At 36.2% G+C, this 20,132-nt stretch overlaps 3 protein-coding genes across 3 annotated transcripts; 1 reads left to right on the forward strand and 2 right to left on the reverse strand.

Moving 5' to 3' along the window:
- LOC104765824 lies at positions 6,043–7,043 on the reverse strand. Its single transcript, XM_010489598.2, has 2 exons — positions 6,880–7,043; positions 6,043–6,524 (listed from the first exon to the last, which is right to left on the reverse strand). Exons 1-2 carry the CDS (start codon positions 6,921–6,923, stop codon positions 6,233–6,235), a joined length of 336 nt encoding a protein of 111 aa, XP_010487900.1. The 5' UTR covers positions 6,924–7,043; the 3' UTR covers positions 6,043–6,232.
- On the reverse strand, positions 10,894–13,177 carry LOC104765825 (probable polyamine transporter At3g19553). The gene is made up of 3 exons (XM_010489599.2): positions 12,957–13,177; positions 11,763–12,773; positions 10,894–11,668 (listed from the first exon to the last, which is right to left on the reverse strand). Exons 2-3 carry the CDS (start codon positions 12,734–12,736, stop codon positions 11,209–11,211), a joined length of 1,434 nt encoding a protein of 477 aa, XP_010487901.1. The 5' UTR covers positions 12,737–12,773; positions 12,957–13,177; the 3' UTR covers positions 10,894–11,208.
- LOC104767645 (putative F-box protein At3g19560) lies at positions 14,983–15,894 on the forward strand. Its single transcript, XM_019241216.1, has one exon. The coding sequence runs from the start codon at positions 15,243–15,245 to the stop codon at positions 15,747–15,749; it is 507 nt and encodes a 168-aa protein (XP_019096761.1). The 5' UTR covers positions 14,983–15,242; the 3' UTR covers positions 15,750–15,894.

Below are 20,132 nucleotides of genomic sequence, written 5' to 3' on the forward strand. Positions count from 1 at the left end.
AGCTTTGTGGAGCTACCACATGATCTTATAAGAAAATATTATAGGCAAACGCAAAACTCTTTGGTTAAGAAAAGATAAACAAAAAATAAAGGAAAATAAGACACATTACTATATATAGGATAATAATAATAATATATATAAAAAAAATTAACAGAAGAAAAGAAATGAAAGGGGCATGTGAAAGAACGTGGGAAGGTTTGAGAGCATATGATTTGAGACATGGACATGGGAGAAGCTTTGATGCACTACTGTCACTTAGCCACTCTGTGTTTTTTGACTGCTTTTTTACTCTCTCATCTCTTGTCTTTACCCCATTACACACCAACTCTTTGGATTCTATCCTTTTTTAAACTGTCTCTCTCTCAACCAACAAAAAACAATTTGTAACCGTACTCTTTTCTTATTTTTTATTTCGTAGATATATAGCATTACTTAGAAATATATAGGATCATCATCTCCTTATGCTTCATATTCATTATCCATATATAGCACAAATCATAACAAAAGGAATTGTTTGGGAAGAAGTTAACACTTGAGAGATAAAAACACAAACTTAGACACTTAAACATTAAAACGTACTTGAGTTAGCTTGTGCTTGCTTTAACCCCCCAAAAAAAATGTAACAAATTGTCGGCAAAGATTAGAATATGATGGTACAAAAAAAAAAAGAAAAAGGAAATGGGTGGGTTTCAGTCATTCATTGATGTGAATAATGCCATTTTGATTGTTGACAGTTCTCTTCTAGAATTTATTTCCATGAAGACTTGCAATATTACCCATAACTAAGGGCAACCCAACGTAGGAAAAAATCCTTTCTTTTATCTCTTTAATTTTTGGTACTACTTAGGAGCGGCCACCACCTATCAAAAACAAAACATTGTATTTGGACTCCGATCATATATTTTGATTAGCTTTTTCCTTTTTTTTTTNTTTTTTTTTTTTTTTTTTTTTTTCTTTTTTTTGGTAAAAAAGCTTCCATTAAAACTTAAGTTTTCAAAGAGGAGGGTTCATACAAAAAGAAACATAAAAGGTTACAAAGCTTAACAATGTTACAAAGCATAGAGAGATACTGGTTCTATGAGTTTTCTAAGAAGGTGCAAATCTTTGGGAGGCTAGCAAAGCTTGAAAGATCTGTTGGGACCATGGTGGAAGCGCATTTGAAGACTTGCTCCGCGTCTTCCTCGATCAACAAGTGATCAACAATAGCTCTTGCAATATATGCAGCGGAGCGTTTATAAAGGTGGTACATATGTGAAGTGAGGGAGGATGCTCTCGCCGATAAGAGAATGTTCAAAGCAAATTGATCAAAGTTTAAAACAGTTTCTGGCTCAATTCTCATAAAATGGGGTAAAACTACAACCAGGACTCGAAGGTGATATGTGCAATATCATAACAAAGCAGGTGGGTCCTCCCTCGCATGAAGCCAATGGCCATGGAGGTTAAGGAGTCCCACACAAAGCTTGTAGCCGGTATTGCAGTGTGATATTAAGACATACCCGAGTTTACACCCTAGAGGCGGATCAAGGAGACTAAAGGATAGGATTGTTTTAAGATTGAACCTAGGGAGAGGAAAGCAAAGTCGTAACAAAGCAGGTGGGTCCTCCCTCACATGAAGCTCATAGCCATGGAAGTTAAGGGTTCCCACACAAAACTTGTTGTCGTCTTTGCTGTGATGCACTAAGATAGACACTAGGTTATAACCAAGAGGCAATTAAGTGGTAATGATACAGACTAAGGGGTTCGAAGGGCTTTTGGTATCCATTATCCAACTTATCTTGACAGAGGGATTTAACTAGCCAATCTAGAGAGGCAATTACATGACTATATGATTGTTTGCGGCCAACCAAAATAGAGGTAGAGTGACCTAACCGGGTTGGATTCGATAAACTTTTATAGGGTCTAAATAGCTTCAGGATCATACATGTACCCAAGACTAGCCGAAATAATCTATCTACCATGGTTCTCGGATGAGAGTTGAGCTCAAACCTGGATCGAGGGGACAGATGAAGAATTGGTAGGAAGCTGCATTGATGACATAAGTCGTCTAAACTCAGTCCAATACCAGGATCGGAAGAAAATAGAGTGGTCTGGTTTGTGAGGAAAATCTTTGTTGGATAAAGCGGCAGATCGGGGGAGAGCATAGCCAATAAACAAACTAAAGAGACCAAAGATGCATGAGGGGGATACAAGGTCACTGTAATGACTCTCACCAAGGGGTAAATTTTAAAATAAAAATCCCTAGCCAAAGGACCTGGAAAGGACATGAAAATAAGGCAAGGAAGGAAGGTACAAGAATTGCTGAAGAAGTATCCGAGAAATTCTGGACGGACTAGGAGATGGCCGATGGTACTATGTACCATGTACCATGAACCGTACCGCGTATCGCAGGACAGAGTCGTCCAAGGCATACCGTAGACCCGAGACGTACCGCATAGTCGTCCGTAACCGTGCCGCGACATGGTCAGTCGACTGCACCGCGGTATAGCATCGCGACCAGACAAGATTCCTTAATTGACCAATAGGAATTCATGCAAAAACTGAAGAAACATAATCATTATGTTTTCACAAAATTGGCCAATGAGAATGCATGCAACACTAAGTGGGAAGCATCATCATTTATACTTTCTAAAAGTGGCCAATCATCCTTCATGCGAGAAGTGAGTGGGAGACAAAAGAAGATTCCCTTGGACAAGTGTTGTGCTCACTTAACAAGTGTACACACATGCATTTTGTTGGTTTTGAAGATGAGCACTCGCCTAACATGCATTGGGCCATTATGCCGCCCACTTTCTCTATATAAAGACCTCCATCCTTTCTCATTTCGCAAAAATCTTAAAAGAGAAGAAGAGAAAGAGAGAAAGGAGAGGAAGAGAGAAAGAAGAGAGAAAGGAGAGAAGTGTTGCCGCAAGGGAGAAAGAGTGAAGGAGAGAAGAAGCAAGCCAAGACAATCGACCATTGCAAGGTGTTGAATCGAGAGATAAATCGATTTCAACAAAGGGGGGGATTTAAGTGTGCCGTGAGGGAGATTCAACCAGAAAGTCCGACCACTCCTTACAAGAGATCGCCGGTTTTCTGTAAGTTCAGGCACATATTTCACCGGACTAGATGGAGATTAAAGACATACATCTAGTGAACGGTTTGTATGAGCATTTAGTTGCATTTTTACTTGAATTTCTTTTGTGATTTTCTTATTTAAATGCATGTGCTGTGAGGTTATACCAGTTACTAGTTCGAAATGTTCTAGTAACAAAGGTGATAACTAGTTTTGATACTTGTAAAATTATGAGCTTAAAAACCATAAGAACTCAAGTATCAATCTTGCTGAAGTCTTAATGCGTTTTACTCCGCGACAAAGTCCGGCTAGCGTAGTAAAACTGGGGTATTGATGTCCTTCCTATTTAGTACCACATGCAGCCGCGACATGCAACCCATGTTCGTGTGCTTGTAGGGTTGGTTACGAAGAGCTTGGAGGTTATTGGGTTCACTATCCTGGCCGAAGCTGTCTACACGACGGTGTGGCTCTAAATGAAGTCTGGTTGCATGCCTTTGTGGCTGCAACGCGGTTGTTCAAAGAGGTGTTAAGGAAAGGAAGCATACCGGGCCCATAAATTAAAACTTGTTTAAAATTCTTTGTTTTCATTCAAGTTTGTGTTGCTTGTTGTGGCATGTTGTTGTGGTTGCTTGCTAGATTAATTTGCTTAGCTCATTATCTTCCGCATGCTATCTCTGATTGTTTGTTGATTGCTTTGCTGCTTGCATGTTGTATGTTATTGGGGTTTGGGATTGGGGATAATTTCTTTGCAGGAACCCTGAGCTCACTAAGTAATCTTAGATTACTTATGATAATATTTTGTGTTGCAGGTAACCCTAGAGGGAACTAGAGGGCGTGGTGAACGATAGGAACCCGAAGTAGTTTTATTTTGTGTCTATTGTAAAATTCAAGTATGTTCTTTTCAAATCAAACTTGGCACTAGGCCTTATCCAAAACTCTACAATCTTTTGGTATATGTTTTGTAATAAACTCTTTTTATTTATCAAAGTATTCGGGTTTCTTTTAAACGGGCGAGTGGTACTGATATAGATTTTGTCTGAGTCGGCTCAACGCACGGTGTGTCACAAGGGTTGCAAAGCCTTAAGGATGTGCCATGTGGTCAGGAACCTCACCGATGGACTAGCCAAAGGGTCCTCATCCGTTCTTGCACCCGGCCAGATCGTTGGTGAACGTTTACAAAGTAGCGTCCCGGTGCCGTCCGCGGTTCACCCGGCCGTACGGCGGTTCGGGAGCGTTACAATCACCATGGTTGAAGCTTTTACCGACCAGATCTTGCGCAGTTCCGGCGTCAAAACAGAGCTCACTTCTAGCATCAGCCAAGTAGAATACTTGGTGATGGGGTAAGGACCCAACTAGGAAGGAGATGGTGGAAATGACTTCAAGGGGAGCCGATGAGAGAGGCGGAGAGCAGAACGTACATGGAGCCTCAATATCTCAGATTTGTCATTGAAAGGTTGGAGTCTCGAAAGAATCACCTCGTTGAGACGAACCTCCGGTTGAGCAAAGCGGGGAGATAAGAGTTGAAGCTGGAGCATGACCGGAGTAGCGTGGCAAACTAAAAACCTCTGGTGAATTTCAAAAGCGGTCTAAAAACAGTTTTGATAGCAGAGGAGCGAACAGCAGTGAACGGGAAGTAGCCCAGCAGCACCGATTTGAGTCGACGCCGCCAGAAGGAAGAATTTCGAGAATTGTGCCATGGAGAGAAGCGGCTAGGGCGAACTATGATTTCGTCTATCTATTCACCATGATGAGTGATGAAACTAATATACTATATTTTGATAAGCTTATTACATTATCTCACCCTAAAAAAATTATCAAAACAAAACGAGCGAGTAAGACCAACCAAATCAGATTTTAGAAATCATCGTGGTTTTTAATTCAAAACCATTTGATGATAAATGGATCAACCAAGACCTCTTATATACGATATATTGGTTAGTCTTTTCTCATTTCTGATGCGAAAAGTTTAACATGCCATTTCAAAATGATTAACTATTTTTTGACTCATTTTCTATATCTTTACACCTATTGGCATGTTCAATACCTCACAATTAGCAGCACCCATAATAAGAATCAATCGGATATATCCCATGTACTAGTTAGTAGTAGTCCTTGTCCGGTACGTATATGTTTTATCAGCAAATATATATCAGACTCCGTGTTTGATCGGTTGCCAAATAATGATTCCTTGAGACTTCATATTAAATAAATGTGTTTCTATAGATAACTACTGATGTCATTTAAGAAAAGATCGGTCATAATTTGTTTTACTGGGCCGTTTAGTTTGCATGAAATTGAAGTGGTCGTCGTTACACAGTTTCTGGATTAAATAGGAATTATTAAAATAAAGAAACAAAAGAAGCCATGTGGTAATAATCATAACAAAAGTTTAATAAGGAACAATCGTGTGACCGATCAAGAGCTATGACTATGATGAGTATTTACAGTTGATCATCATCAAATCCTTTTTATGTACGCAAGAGTTTTTGAGTTAAATCTTCAGTTCATAATATATTTAGACAATGATTTTTTTTTATTATTCATTATGATTCAGCCTTGGAAATTGCAAGTGTTTCAAATCATGACAAAAACCGACTCAATGTTTAGGTTCCTCTTCCAGTTCATGGATTACCACCAATCCACGGCAGTAAGTGCCAGTCTCCATGAATCTCAAGCCAAGGATCAAAGCAAGCCGAATGATAAGTATGGCTGCAGCATAAGTGTATAATTTAGCGTATCACTATTTGATAGACTCTCTAAACAAAACATATATACATTCTCGTCTCAGGGTATGCACCTTATAAGTGTTTCACCGTTATTGATATTCTCAACACAGAACCATACACTCCCCATGCTCACAGTTTTGTACTAACTCAGCTGTGAGGGTTCTTGTCGCAATTAAGTGTAATATCGCCACATCTTTTGTTTTTGACACATCTCAAAAGTTCTTTTTACAAGTCACACAAACTCACATAGTCACAAGTCACAGCTAATTTAACTATTAAACTTCTTCATCCATCATATGAAAAGGAACATAATCAAACGTTGTACGTATATACCATTCCTCTCATTTCCTTGAGATTATTCAATATATATAGTTACATATACTATATAGTGTCCCCTTATGATATTTTCATCTCTCAATCATAAGAGATTAGTAGTAACATATTAATTTTATCCCTAGTAACGAAGGTGATGATAAAGATCAGGATCAGGTTTATCAACACCGTCGACGTTCCTTATCCAAAACGTCATGTCGAAGGAGGCTGCACCGTCAGGAACGTCTTCCATCACCGCCTCTTGTCCCGGCGGAAAGAATATTCCGGTGCGTGGGTGTGGGACCCAGCTCTCCTCTTCGCCACCGAAGTTGAGATTATGGTCGGAAGTATCTCCAAAGTAACTGACCTTCATGGGGTTTGGTTTTGCAGCTTTGCTACTTATTCCTGCACGACCTTGAAATTGCTTCCAACTCCTAAATCAATCATTTGAAAACAGTATAATCAGCTACTTCTTCTTGTTTTCGTTAAAGACCTCCAAGTTTACTATTTTACTTATCATCACACATTTTAACATCCACCCTAGCTTGTTATATAGTTGCACAATTCTAGCTAGTTCTACGAAAAAACAAAATTCTTAAAAAATATATATATTTATCAATTGCTTAAAATTTGTTAAAAAACAAAAAGTTTGTAGAAAAATCATAGTCTAATAAGTAACGAGCACCGATGATTTATTTGGGTTCTTTCCAACTCTATGAATATTTTGTAGTAACAGCATTTGATTAGAGAAAATAAAAGAAGAATGATGAGAAAAGTTATGGCTTTGACCTTAATAGCAGTGTTGGTGCTTTGGCGATCCCAGTTCTTCCCATCAACTGTGTGTACGATGTTTATATACGGTATCAGAGTATGTACTTAACTATATTTAATTTTGATTTTAGTACGAGTATATTTCTATCAGTCTATAACTTGATCAGCTTGTGTTCTGTTATCTCTTTGGTGATCTGTTCTATATATACACACCATAAACTGTGGGACTAGAGAATCTGGAGAGTGGGAAAAAAGAAAAGAAAAAGAGGATCGTATTTAAAAAAAAAAAATTAATCAGTTTGTTACTTGTTTAGTTTTAAAAGAATTTATTACTTGTGGCACGTTTTCCATCGATCATCGAATGGGTAATATCAATGTATTAATTATTAGGAGATTCTACATAGGATGAAGACCAGCATAATTTAACCTCATAATATGCTTTCATAACCTCTTTTCCAAAAAAATTAACATTTAATTAATCTTTTAACGCTTTTGTGACAAAGATACGAGTTGACGAAAATTTCAGAATATGCAAGGTAATTAAGTTGCAGATTATAGATGTATTTGTACTCCCTTCTATATTAGAACAAGTGATGTTTTAAAAATTTATCTTGTATCACAAATATTGATTTTCTGTACTTCCTCCGGTTTAGTTTAGTTGTCGTTTTAGAGACTTTTGAGTAGATTAAGAAAAATTGTAATTTGACAAATTTGACATGGTATATCTAACCTAGCTAGGATATGTGACTCAATTGTATTAGTTTAAATAAGGTTATTTTTGAAATTTTTTGAAAAGTGGGAATGACAAGTAATTTAAAACAAAAAAAATAAACCTTAAATAAAATCAGAGGGAGTATTTTTTATTAATTAATGCTATAAAATTGTGGATTTCAAAATTCATTAATTGAGAATTTAAAATTTTAATGAACTACCATTGGTTAATAGTTATGAGAAATATGTTATTTATATATCAAATATATTTATGACTAAACATTAATTATTTTCTTAATTTATGTGAAAAACTTAAAAAATTATCCTTTTAAAGAGGGAGTATGTAAATTTCAATATTTTTGCGGTTTGAATTGTCTGTGGCGTTTGTGACCCATTTGTATAACATTTTATTATAGTGTTAACATATAAAGATAATTAAGAAAAAGTTAGAGAAATGAGGGAAAAAATTAGAGAATTCCACGTAGTTAAAAAGTCTCACGAATATTAAAGTACAAAAGTGTTTATGTATAATGCCGATTAATAAGTGCCGTTGGTTCTAAAGAAGTTCCGAATTTAATCCGACTGTGATATCAGATGGTGATGATTTTGGAAGAACTATATATATCTCAACATCACTTGTATGTCAATAGTTGCAGATGTACGTAATGTTTTTATAAAACTAGCTAAAATGTAAAAGAAATAACCAATATATACTTCAAAAGAGTTAGGAGTGTTTTTTTTAGAAGTTGATAATATCATCAATCAAGTTTTAGAAGTGTTTCTTCAACCAAAAAATAAAAATAAAATTTAGTAGTGCATCATGCATGGAGCGTTATGCTATTATTTTCTTAAACTTCATCTTGATGATATGAAGAACGCTGAACGGAGTTAGTGAACTCATTCAAAACACATAGTGTACGTCTTGCATTTTTTTGTCATCTATTCTAAAAGCTTTTTACATTTAAATTTTGAAGTTGTTTACATTAATTATTCTTTTTTTTTTTTGCCAAAAAAAAAAGTTTACATTATTCTTTTAGATGTAGGCTAGAGGCATCAACATCCAAATTAAACTCTTGGTTTATAGCTAAACTGCTAAACACATCTACACATTTGAATACATAACTCAAAATCCAAACAATGAGACAAATGGGATCTCCACATGACCATTGTGAACTCTAGAGTTATACGTACGAGAGTTAATTTCAAAAATATCTTTTAAATTTTTAACTAACCAAAAGTTGTCGTTTAGAATAATGTCTGTGAATGTATTATATATATAATGTAAAATGTTATCTTATAAATCATATTGATCGGTATTTTTAGTTTTACTTTACTCTCCAAAAGGTTCAACATGTAAACTTCGTCATATTTGCTGGACTTTAAACATATGGATGTGTTTAAAGAACTAAAATATAGAGTATACTTAATTTTGTTGCAACTTTTTGTAATAGGAAATTTAGAATATATTCCCTGATGCTCACTGTGTAGCTTCATAAGGAAAATTCGAAATCCAATGGAAGATATTAATTTGTTTTTAAAAAGGTAAAACTGTTTTACGACAGACAAATCAAATTCAACTAATTGTTTCTTTTTTCTATTTTAGTAAAAAGTTGTGATTTGTTTATATAATTTAAAACCAGCAGGGCAATTGGTTGTTATATAACTTTAAACCAATCCTTATCAAATATATGCATGTTTTAAAAACATTCGATTGTGGAGTTAATAAAGTTACAAAACATGCGATTCGTGGAGTTGATAAAGTTATCTTGTAGAAATACCAGCAGGGCCATATATATTTACTGTATATCTTAGTACCGTAGTACGTTACAATAATATTCTATCTTACGTAGAGCTGGGATAAACAACCGAACGGAACGGAACCTAGATTTTGGTTGTTCGGTTTGGTTTAGGCTATTGGTCATTAATCGATTGGCAATCTTTAAAATTTAGTTCAGTTAACCGAAAATTTTGGTTAGTTCGGTTCTGTTCTCGGTTTAATAACTGGATTATACCACAATTAGACTGGATTTACGAATTTTTAAACCAGTTTTTGTTAATCGAACCGAACCAAATTTTATTTCAATTAGTTTCGGCAACATTTTTATAATTTAAAAATTTTGGAATCAAACTGACCGAAAATTTTGAATAAAAATACTAAAAAAAATTATATTACGAGAAGTTATGACAAACTACTTGCAATTATCTACACCATCTCTATCGTGACTCCTATTCGAACACATCATATCATCGACCCAATTCCGGTCCGGCCTTTGAACTATTTTGAGGTCTATATCTATTAAAAATGACACCCACAAAATATGAAGGAACATAGTGGAATTCACATATTGTAAGAAAAAAAAACAAGACTTATTTTTTCTTTTGTTTATCCGAAACTATAGAAGCAATTTCTCATCTCAGCCTCAGGTGGGAATCTTTTCAAAAATATTCTTAACTTCCTTATCCTATTTTCCTATTTATTTTCTTATGATGTGACATAAATTTAGAATTATGCTTCAATCTATAACCTCTCAAGTGCAAAGGGTGTAGCTTTAATTTAAAGAAGAATATAATTATTATGTTTCGAGAAAACTAAAGAAATGAAAAACACACAAAATTAAACTGTTAGTTTCGGTATGATTTAATCAAGAACTTTTAAGCTTCTTTACAAAAACTGTAACAGTTAAAAATTTGTTTTGGAAAAAAAACGTATAACTGGAGAAAAAAACTCTCAAATATTTTTCTCCCAAAAGTACTACAAAAGGACAAACTTATGTTAAAACTAAGTATCTACCAGAAAGAGAACAAATGAGAGAAAAAATTGAACAAACCGAAGGAAAATAGAAAGTCCTCTAAGGCCTAGCTTTGTAGCTCTTCCGGTCAGCAAAGGCACATAGTAGTGCGACGTTTGAATGGTCTGAGACTCGAGCATGGCATGAAAGAGAGAGGTAGAAGGACAATGGACAATGGACAATGGACCGCACCACATGAGATAAAAACCTCAGAACGCCAAGATTCTTTTTGACACTGCAGATTATATTCTTGCTTGATGTTTCGAATCACATTCATTACATATATAGCAAATAATGAGTGATGTAGCCATTTGTGGTTTAACTTAGGCTTTCGCTTAAGCTCGTTATCCAAAGCCGCAGAAACATAAACCACATTCTCTATCTCACTCTCATACCATGAATTTCTTGGATTAAAATATCATGGTACATGTCTCCAAGGCTCCAGTAAGCCAGAGAAAGAGATCCAATAAGCAAAGATGAGAAACAGAGAAGATATCATAAGCAGTAAACTTAAAAAGAATTGACAAAAAAAAGTGCAAATGTTTTAAATCCAATAATAGAAAATTAGAAAATGTGGGCAGATATCAACAAAATTTAAGTCTTATGTGTATATACATTCTGTAACCATAAACAATACATGCTTTAGACAATTTAATTTACTCAGAACCCCTCCTGCTTCTACAATACTTTCTTGTATTGTTTTCTGTACTTTAACCAGAAGTTGAGCAAGACATAAATAAATTGCATTTTTACAATCTATACAAGACTTACCATGCGCCTTTAAAGATTTGTGCAAGAATCACCAACTGTTGTTGGTTTGTCTTTTACAGGTGGTGTGAATGTGTGATCATGGGAGAAGACTAGCAGAAGACTCATCTCCATGTTCTTCATCCAACTGTGACTCTGATGGAACTCCTGAAACTGGTCTTGTTTCCTCCGGGACAAATCTCGCCCAACGTTTCTCCTTAACAAGTGTTAAGAGCGGGTACAGGCAGAACCCGAGAATGATAATCACGCCACTGATAAGAAATGTCCTCGGGGCAGCCAAAACCATCACAAGAATGACAAGCAAAGAAGGAGGCAGGCACAGCATGAAAACTCCAAATGTGTTCAAGGGAACTTTATAAGGCCGGTTGAGATCCGGTTTCTTAATCCTTAGTTTGACAAAGGCTGCGAATTCAAGAAGCATTCCTAACGCGTACAAGAAATTCAGAAACTCAATGATCTCTTGGAAGCTCATCCACGACAGGAATATGACTCCTGTAGCTGAGCACAGAATACTGATCGTTGGTGTCCCATACTTTGACCTGCAACAACACACAAAGCATGTTAAAACCGACTTATCCACGGGCATCGTTCATAACCCCAGAAAAAACACTTTTGGAGACTTAAGTGACTAACCTTTGAGCAAAAAATGCAGGGAGCATCCCAATCTCACTCATACCAAGAAGCTGAAACGCATCACTACTCATCTCGGCTTCAAACAATCCAAGATTAGACATTGCAGCAGCAGCTTGTATCCATCCCTTGAGCCAAACACCACCAATAAGCATTCCAACCTCAGCAAAATACCCATCACTCCACTCTTCAGAAGAGGAGGTTAAAGCTCCAGTCCCTGCCATGAGGGGAATCAAATATGACCCCATGACTAACAAAACCGCTCCAAACAAAGCCTTTGGAAACGTCTTCCCAGGACTGTCAACTTCTCCTGCAAGAGTACTAGCTTTGTCCCAATAGTTCAGATTCCAAAACATGGTATTAAAGTACCCTCTCCAGTTAATCTTCCTAGTATCCACAACCAGCCAACGCTTAGGCCTGATTCGAGGAACAGCAAGCAAAGCCATTACAACGAAAGGACAGAGCGAAAAAATCGCTAGCACAACAGCTGATAACCCAACAATATGCAATCCTCTATAGTTCAAATAAGTCAGTGAAAACGTAATGCCTAACAGAGCAGGTACACGAGCAGCTACATGATTCAAAACCGGAAACGAATGTTTCAGGTAATCAAGAAACAATACAGGGTAGAGAGCATTATCCATAACACCACTAAACCATTTCCAAAAACCTTCTTGGAATCCCCAAAACGGACCAAACGCTGAAGAGATCCAAACAACGTAGCCACCATTCTCAGGGAAGCTTGTGGCAAGCTCTGCCGTAACCAGAGCTTCGGGTATGCTCCAAATCAGAGGGAAGATCAAGAACCCTAAAAGGGATAAGAGAGGACCACCACCTGATTTCACAGAATCCTCCACACCAAAAGGTCCACCAGAAACTTCATAGAAAATGAGAAACACTAGAGGCAATAGTGTCAGCTTCGGACTTGGCTTAGCCTCAGAGCTGGCTTCATCGTTTACTATTATCTCTTCACCCATCAATCAAAGACCACCGATCGAGACAGAGACGGTGATCCTATGGAAAACAAACAGAAAGATACTCTTTAGTCGAGATTTTGGATGGTTTCAATATAAAAAAATCAATCCTTTGCTTAAGAAAACATCAAAAAGTTCAAGCTTTTATAAAAACTCTGTTCAGAAGTCAGAGGAATTGTAAAACAGAGAGTCAAAACTAATTGATGGGGTTCGGTTCGAGAACCTGTAGATCGAATGGAAGAGTGGGCTTGGTGCAATCACACAAGCTAAGCTTAGTTGAATTTATGAAATGGATCTCTGATTCTCTATCTGATGAATCCTAATAGTTAATGCAGAGGAAGGAGACGGAACTAATTGGAAAGATTAACAAGTTGAACAAGTTTCCCATCTCAGATTCAAGATCAGATGTGACGTTAGATGAAAAATATCTTTGTATAAATTGTTGTTTTTGGCGTAGGACCTTTGCATCAGTTTTTTTGTAAGTTAAGACGCCACATGGCTCCCACCATTGCAATTTGCAAATTGCAACTACTACCCACATCAATTTATGACTTCGTCAAACATTTTGGTCCTCGTCTCTTTAGTCCTTATTTTAATGATAATAAACAAATTTATAAATTTTTGTTGGGGCTGACTTGTAGCAGCAATACCATATGGAGTAAGATTTATGTTTCGGAAGTCACATACTCACGTTATTCGGTTTGTATTTTGTACTCCATCTGTTGTTCCTGATAAATTGATATTTTAAAGAATTTTTCTTTGTGAATTGATGTTTTAAATATTTTTAATACTGAAAAGTGGAAAAATAGAAAAGTAGAAAAAATGTCAGAAAAATAAATAATCACATATGCATAAGATGATCAAAAATAAAATTAAAAAATTTAAAAAAAAATAATAATAAATTTATCTAAACATCAAACTATTAGGAACAGAGGGAATATATTATATTCTTGAGATTTTCATTTAATTATTTTAAAATTCAAAGTTTTTTTTTGAAATATTTTTGGGACTATGTTAATATACTTGAGAAATGACTCAATGAGTGATTTTTTGTTTGTTTGTGTGTGGATGTGTGATTATGTATTATATTTTTTGCAATTTGTTTTTAATTCCTTTCACGTTTTTAGAAATTTATACTGCTACATATATCATATATGATGCACATAATAGAAATCTAATCTAAAAAACAAAAAAAAAATCATAGTCTATGAACTATGAAACACTTCCGGTTTAGCAGGTTCACTGGCTCCATGAAGAGCGTCCGGTCTAACCACAAGAATTACACCGTCCAAGGTCTCTGGCTGTTGTAAATGTCGTAGAGTTCCAATAAGCTGGGCTCAGACGACGGTGGAACGAACACCACACTAAGCTGTACTAGCTATATCGCCTATTGGGCAAAAGTAAACAGGGTGGTCATCATCAATCAGCATCCAGTGCAATGGTTGAGAATGCCTTATTTGTTTGTTGCTAAAGTATATTTTGTTATGTTAGTGATCGATGACAGAGGTGGAGTCCTACAGGTTCAGCCGGTTGATATATTATAGCTCGTAGAATGTATTATGTAATCATATACTTCTTCTCCTTCTTCTCTACAATTATGTGATTTTTGAGCCTTTGAGGTTTGATGTTTGAGATTCTACATACATTTAAATGTTCAGAGATTCTAGCCGGTGTTAGAGGTTTTATACCAGAATAAGTGTTAACTTAGAAAAAAAAAAAAAAAAAGACAAACTTATTGATGTACTTGCTTTATTTTGGAAAATGTACTTATATCGTAGCAACAATTTTTGTTTTCTTTCTCTCCTTATGTCGGTATAATTTAGCAACGTGAAATTAAGAATTACGGTATTTTCTATATATTTAAAAGATTGGGTAAGAGTTTCGATAACCCTAATTTCTATTACAACCTTGTTCGTTTAAAAACCCTAATTTGTATTTGATAGCAACAACCACGATGATGATGTCCGATATCCCGCAGGATTTGCTAGAGGAGATTCTCTCTAAGGTTCCGACAACATCTCTGAGAGCAGTGAGGTCTACTTGCAAACGATGGAACGCATTATCCAAAGATCCGAGCTTTGCAGAGAAGCATTGTGGTAAAGCAGCCGAGGCGATTCTGGTGATCATGTTGAATGATTTTAGGGCTCAATTAATGAGCGTTAGTCTCCATAACAACAAAGACTTGGTAGATCCATCTGTAAAGGAGATTTGTAACTCATTTGCTCAAGTCTTTCACTGCGATGGCTTGTTGTTATGCGTCCCTAAGGAGGACAACACCAGCCTCCTCGTTTGGAATCCGTATTTGGGACAAACAAGGTGGATCAAACCCACAAGTAATTCCCACTTGTTTGAGAGGTATGCTCTCGGATACGACAACAACCGTAACCACAAAATCTTTAGGTTTTTAAATGATTACGATGAGAATGCTGAGCAACGAATTGTTGAGTTCGGAATCTTCGATCTTAAGTGTAATATATGGAAGGCTCTTGATGTCACTCCCGACTGGTATATGCCACACTTTTTTTGTCGGTGGGTGTCCGTGAAGGGAAATACTTACTTTGTTGCTCAGAAAATATTGGGAGGAGGAATGCGCACAAATTTTTTACTCTGCTTTGATTTTACAAAAGAGAGTTTTGGACGGCATCTGGATCTGCCGTTTGACTCTCATCCTGAATATGGTGTGACTCTATCTTCTGTTAGAGAAGAGAAGCTTGCAGTGTTATTTAAAAAATGGATTACAACTAAGATTGAGCCCAACGCGGTGTCATGGAGCTACTTCTTGAAACTTGATAGGACACTTTTCATTGGAATACAGGCATCTCTGAGTTTCTTCATCGACGAGAAGAAGAAAATTGCAGTGATTTATTTTAAAGACAGAAAAGAGAGCAACAACTTCACAGCTTACATGTGTGGAGAAGATGGATACTGCTACCAAGAAGTGCATCTTGGAGAATCTGCATCTGCATCTCGGCCATTTGTGTACACTTATGCTCCAAGTTGGGTGCAGATCCAGTAATGTCTCCAGTATTATCTCTACAAGGATGTTTTTATTTTTTTTGGTTTTGTTTCTTGCATCTCTACAAGGATCTTTTTTCGGATCCAAGACCAACATATTTCCTCTGTTATGATAAGAATCGCTTATCTGATCATAGAAACAGTACCCTAATAAAGCTACTTATCGAGATTAGTTCATATGTTGCAAACTGTTTAATGATGGTTCCTGCTACATGCCCAAGAAAACATTTACGTAACCCACCATTGTTTGCTTGTTCTATACCACTTTCTCGTCTTTTCTTGAATATAAATTATTCTGAGACTAACATATCCTTGTGTGTAAGTCCATAAGTTGTAGAATATTTTTATTTGCAGTCATCTCTGATGGATGAATTGTTGGTGACCATGGTATTTCGCCTAGTCATAATGAAAACAAGAGGGTATGGGTTATACAGTTGACAGGTCTTATTTAAATCTTATTTCCTCCAGTATGCAAACACGTCGCAGTTCCAATGGCCTTTGATTGCGGCAGATTAAAACTGATGATGCAGTCACAAATTCTAAGTTCTAACAAACCGTTTTGGTTACAAGAGATTGTATAAAACTGATTCTTTTTTCGTTAAATCAATTTGTCAACAGTACAGTCTTTTGGTCGTTCCACTCAAATGGATCTGGTTGGATGAGATCTGTCTAGTGCATTTTCCATTTCCCTTTAACGAGATGTTAACAAAACTATGCTTTATAGGTGAAGAGATGTGAGCGTGAATATATGATACTGTGAACGTATGTAAGAGAGATGTGAGCGTGAATATATGATACTGTGAACGTATGTACTACCGAACATACGTTCACATCTCTCTCAAGTTTAACTTTAAAGATGGTCGAAAGCCGAAAAACAGAGGAGGAGGCCTACAGGTTCAACCGATGTTCTTTTACATCATCTTCTTCTTTCTTTTACATCATTATGATATGTGACTTTTTTTCTCACTTGGAGGTTCATTAACAACATACATTCGTCAGTTTATCAAGTTTTCATTTGTTATTCAAACAAAATGTATTATTCAAGATTATCGAAAGCCAAGAACAGAGGAGGCGGCATTCATACATCTTCAGAACTTCTTCTTCCACTGCATTCTTCATCATCATCTTCTTTATAAATTCTGTATATATACATTTAACTCGTTTGGTTAGAGAAAAAGTGGAAATAGACTGCTGAAAACTTATAACTTCCAGAGTGATACATGACAAGTGATATGGTACAAATCAGAAAAACAACAGTTACTTTTTGTTTTTATTTTTTAAATCAAAACACGTATAAATATTTGATAACCTCGTACTTATCTAGTTATCTTTGTGATTAAAAAAAAAACAAATTACGAGAAACTTAGAAACGATACTGAAATTAAAAGATTTTTTGGAAGTTAAAGATTCTCTATGTGACACATGATGCTAAACCTAAGAGTACCTCCATCAAAGTATCTAAGAGTATCTAAAATATTAGATGTGATTAAATTTTTTTTTTGTATGATTTAGTTTAGAATTGTTGTTTATTTAAGATATTTTTGTTAGGTTTAGAAACTTGTGTCTGTCAGTTTCTGATTGGGTGGGAGAAAAATAAACTTTTCTTTTATTTTTTCTTTCTCTCTCTCGTCTTTATCTTTGATCGACAGAGAAAACAACACGACGATAGAATCAAACCGATCACCGTAATAGACACCATCGATGTGCGAAGTGCCGATCATCCGGCGTCTCTCTCGAAACCAGTAGCCCTAATTTTGTAAGATCTCTCAATTGGGTTTGTAGTAATTTTCGATATGTCAATAATTTTAACGGATGATCTGATTTTTTTTTTATTGTCTCTGTTTTGTTAGATGCGACGGAAGCTTTGGATGAGAATCTGTTTTCAGACTTAACGATTGTGACTCCGGTTCAACACCAGCCTGAGCCGATCGAGTCAGTTATTACTACTACTCATCCATCTCCGACGAAGAGTTATGGACGTCAGGTGTCACGGAGGAAGAAAAGAGCGGGTGGATTAAGAATAGGATACAGCAGGCACGAGATCAACAATCTCGACGAAGACGAAGATGATTCCGTCAGTCAACAATCCGATTCTATTAGTCAAGTATCGGATTCCGTCGCGCAAGTGTTTGATTCCGGTAACCAATCTTTGGACTCTTGTACTCCTCCCGCTGATGTCGATGTTGCTGTTGTTGTTAGTAATGGTAGCTATGTGGCTGCAACAAAGCTGACTTTGAGTGATTCATACTTGTCTCTGATTATTTAGTTTTCAGCTTCTGATTATGTATTTTATTCTTAGTATTGCTTCTAGCTAGTGTGCTATTAGCTTTTATTTGTTCTGTATATATCTATGTGTGTGGTTATTTGTTCAAAGTGTTTAAATGGTGACAATGCAGGACTTAAAGAGAAGCAAAGGAAGGTGGTTCCAGTTACGCAATGCCAAACAGTTCCAGATGAGTTATCTTACTCAATTATATTCTGTTTACTTATTCATTGATATCGTTGATGGTTTGGTTGCTTTAGTGAGCCTATTTGGTAACGAATCAGTTTGATTGACACTGTTATTGTTCATTGATGTCTCTTTCTCTTTCTTAGTCTTTTGGATATTTGCATCATGAATTTGCATCATTAAATTGACAAGATCAGTTTGGTAAATGTCACACTTAAACACTCAATGCTTTGTAACTTGTCATGTTTGCTTGTATTGTCACACTTAAACACACATTGTTGGTTGTTGTCACAGTAATACACTTATTGTCTAGTGTTAGGTTATACTCAATGCTTGGTAGTTGTCATTGATTGCTTGTTATGTCACATTTAAAAACCAAATACACTTACACCTCACTTCTAGTTATATATTAAGTGTTTAGCTGAACCTAAACACTTACCTTTCTTCTCCTTTACATACCTAACCAGACAATCAACCCTTCATTATTCTCGATCCTCTTTTAAACTCAACCCAGAAACTTGCCTATGGACCCATTTAGTGAAGCTTTAGGTTTTCTGGACCTGTAAAGTAGTCAACAAGAAAGCCACACCCTTGAAACCCATTCGCATGCTGAGGAGGACCCTGTAGGTGAACAAAAATCAAATGAGCGTAGAAGGAAGTGGTCACACACAGAAGATGTGGCCCTCATCGGTGCTTGGCTCAACACTAGCAAGGATCCAATTATTGCTGTCGATCAAAAATTTGGTACTTTTTGGTCACGAATTGCAACTTATTATGCTGAAAATCCTAAGCTAGTTGGTGTATAAAAGAGAGAGCCTAGTCATGTAAGCAAAGGTGGCAAAAGATCAACGAAACAATCTGCAAGTTTGTTGGAAGCTATGAGGCTGCAACAAAGCTGACTTTGAGTGATTCATACTTGTCTCTGATTATTTAGTTTTCAGCTTCTGATTATGTAGTTTTCAGCTTCTGATTATGTATTTTATTCTTAGTATTGCTTCTAGCTAGTGTGCTATCAGCTTTTATTTGTTCTGTATCTATCTATGTGTGTGGTTATTTGTTCAAAGTGTTTAAATGGTGACAATGCATGACTTGAAGAGAAGCAAAGGAAGGTGGTTCCAGTTACGCAATGCCAAACAGTTCCAGATGAGTTATCTTACTCAACTATATTCTGTTTACTTATTCATTGATATCTTTGATGGTTTGGTTGCATTAGTGAGCCTATTTGGTAACAAATCAGTTTGATTGACACTGTTATTGTTCATTGATGTCTCTTTCTCTTTCTTAGTCTTTTGGATATTTGCGTCATGAATTTGCATCATTAAATTGACAAGATCAGTTTGGTAAATGTCACACTTAAACACTCAATGCTTTGTAACTTGTCATGTTTGCTTGTATTGTCACACTTAAACACACATTGTTGGTTGTTGTCACAGTAATACACTTATTGTCTAGTGTTAGGTTATACTCAATGCTTGGTAGTTGTCATTGATTGCTTGTTATGTCACATTTAAAAACCAATTACACTTACACCTCACTTCTAGTTATATATTAAGTGTTTAGCTGAACCTAAACACTTACCTTTCTTCTCCTTTACATACCTAACCGGACAATCAACCCTTCATTATTCTCGATCCTCTTTTAAACTCAACCCAGAAACTTGCCTATGGACCCATTTAGTGAAGCTTTAGGTTTTCTGGACCTGTTAATTAGTCAACAAGAAAGCCACACCCTTGAAACCCATTCGCATGCTGAGGAGGACCTTGTAGGTGAACAAAAATCAAAGGAGCGTAGAAGGAAGTGGTCACACAAAGAAGATGTGGCCCTCATCGGTGCTTGGCTGAACACTAGCAAGGATCCAATNAGGCACGAGATCAACAATCTCGACGAAGACGAAGATGATTCCGTCAGTCAACATTCCGATTCTGTTAGTCAAGT

Source organism: Camelina sativa, chromosome 19, assembly GCF_000633955.1.
Source record: "Camelina sativa cultivar DH55 chromosome 19, Cs, whole genome shotgun sequence".
Lineage (NCBI taxonomy): Eukaryota > Viridiplantae > Streptophyta > Magnoliopsida > Brassicales > Brassicaceae > Camelina > Camelina sativa.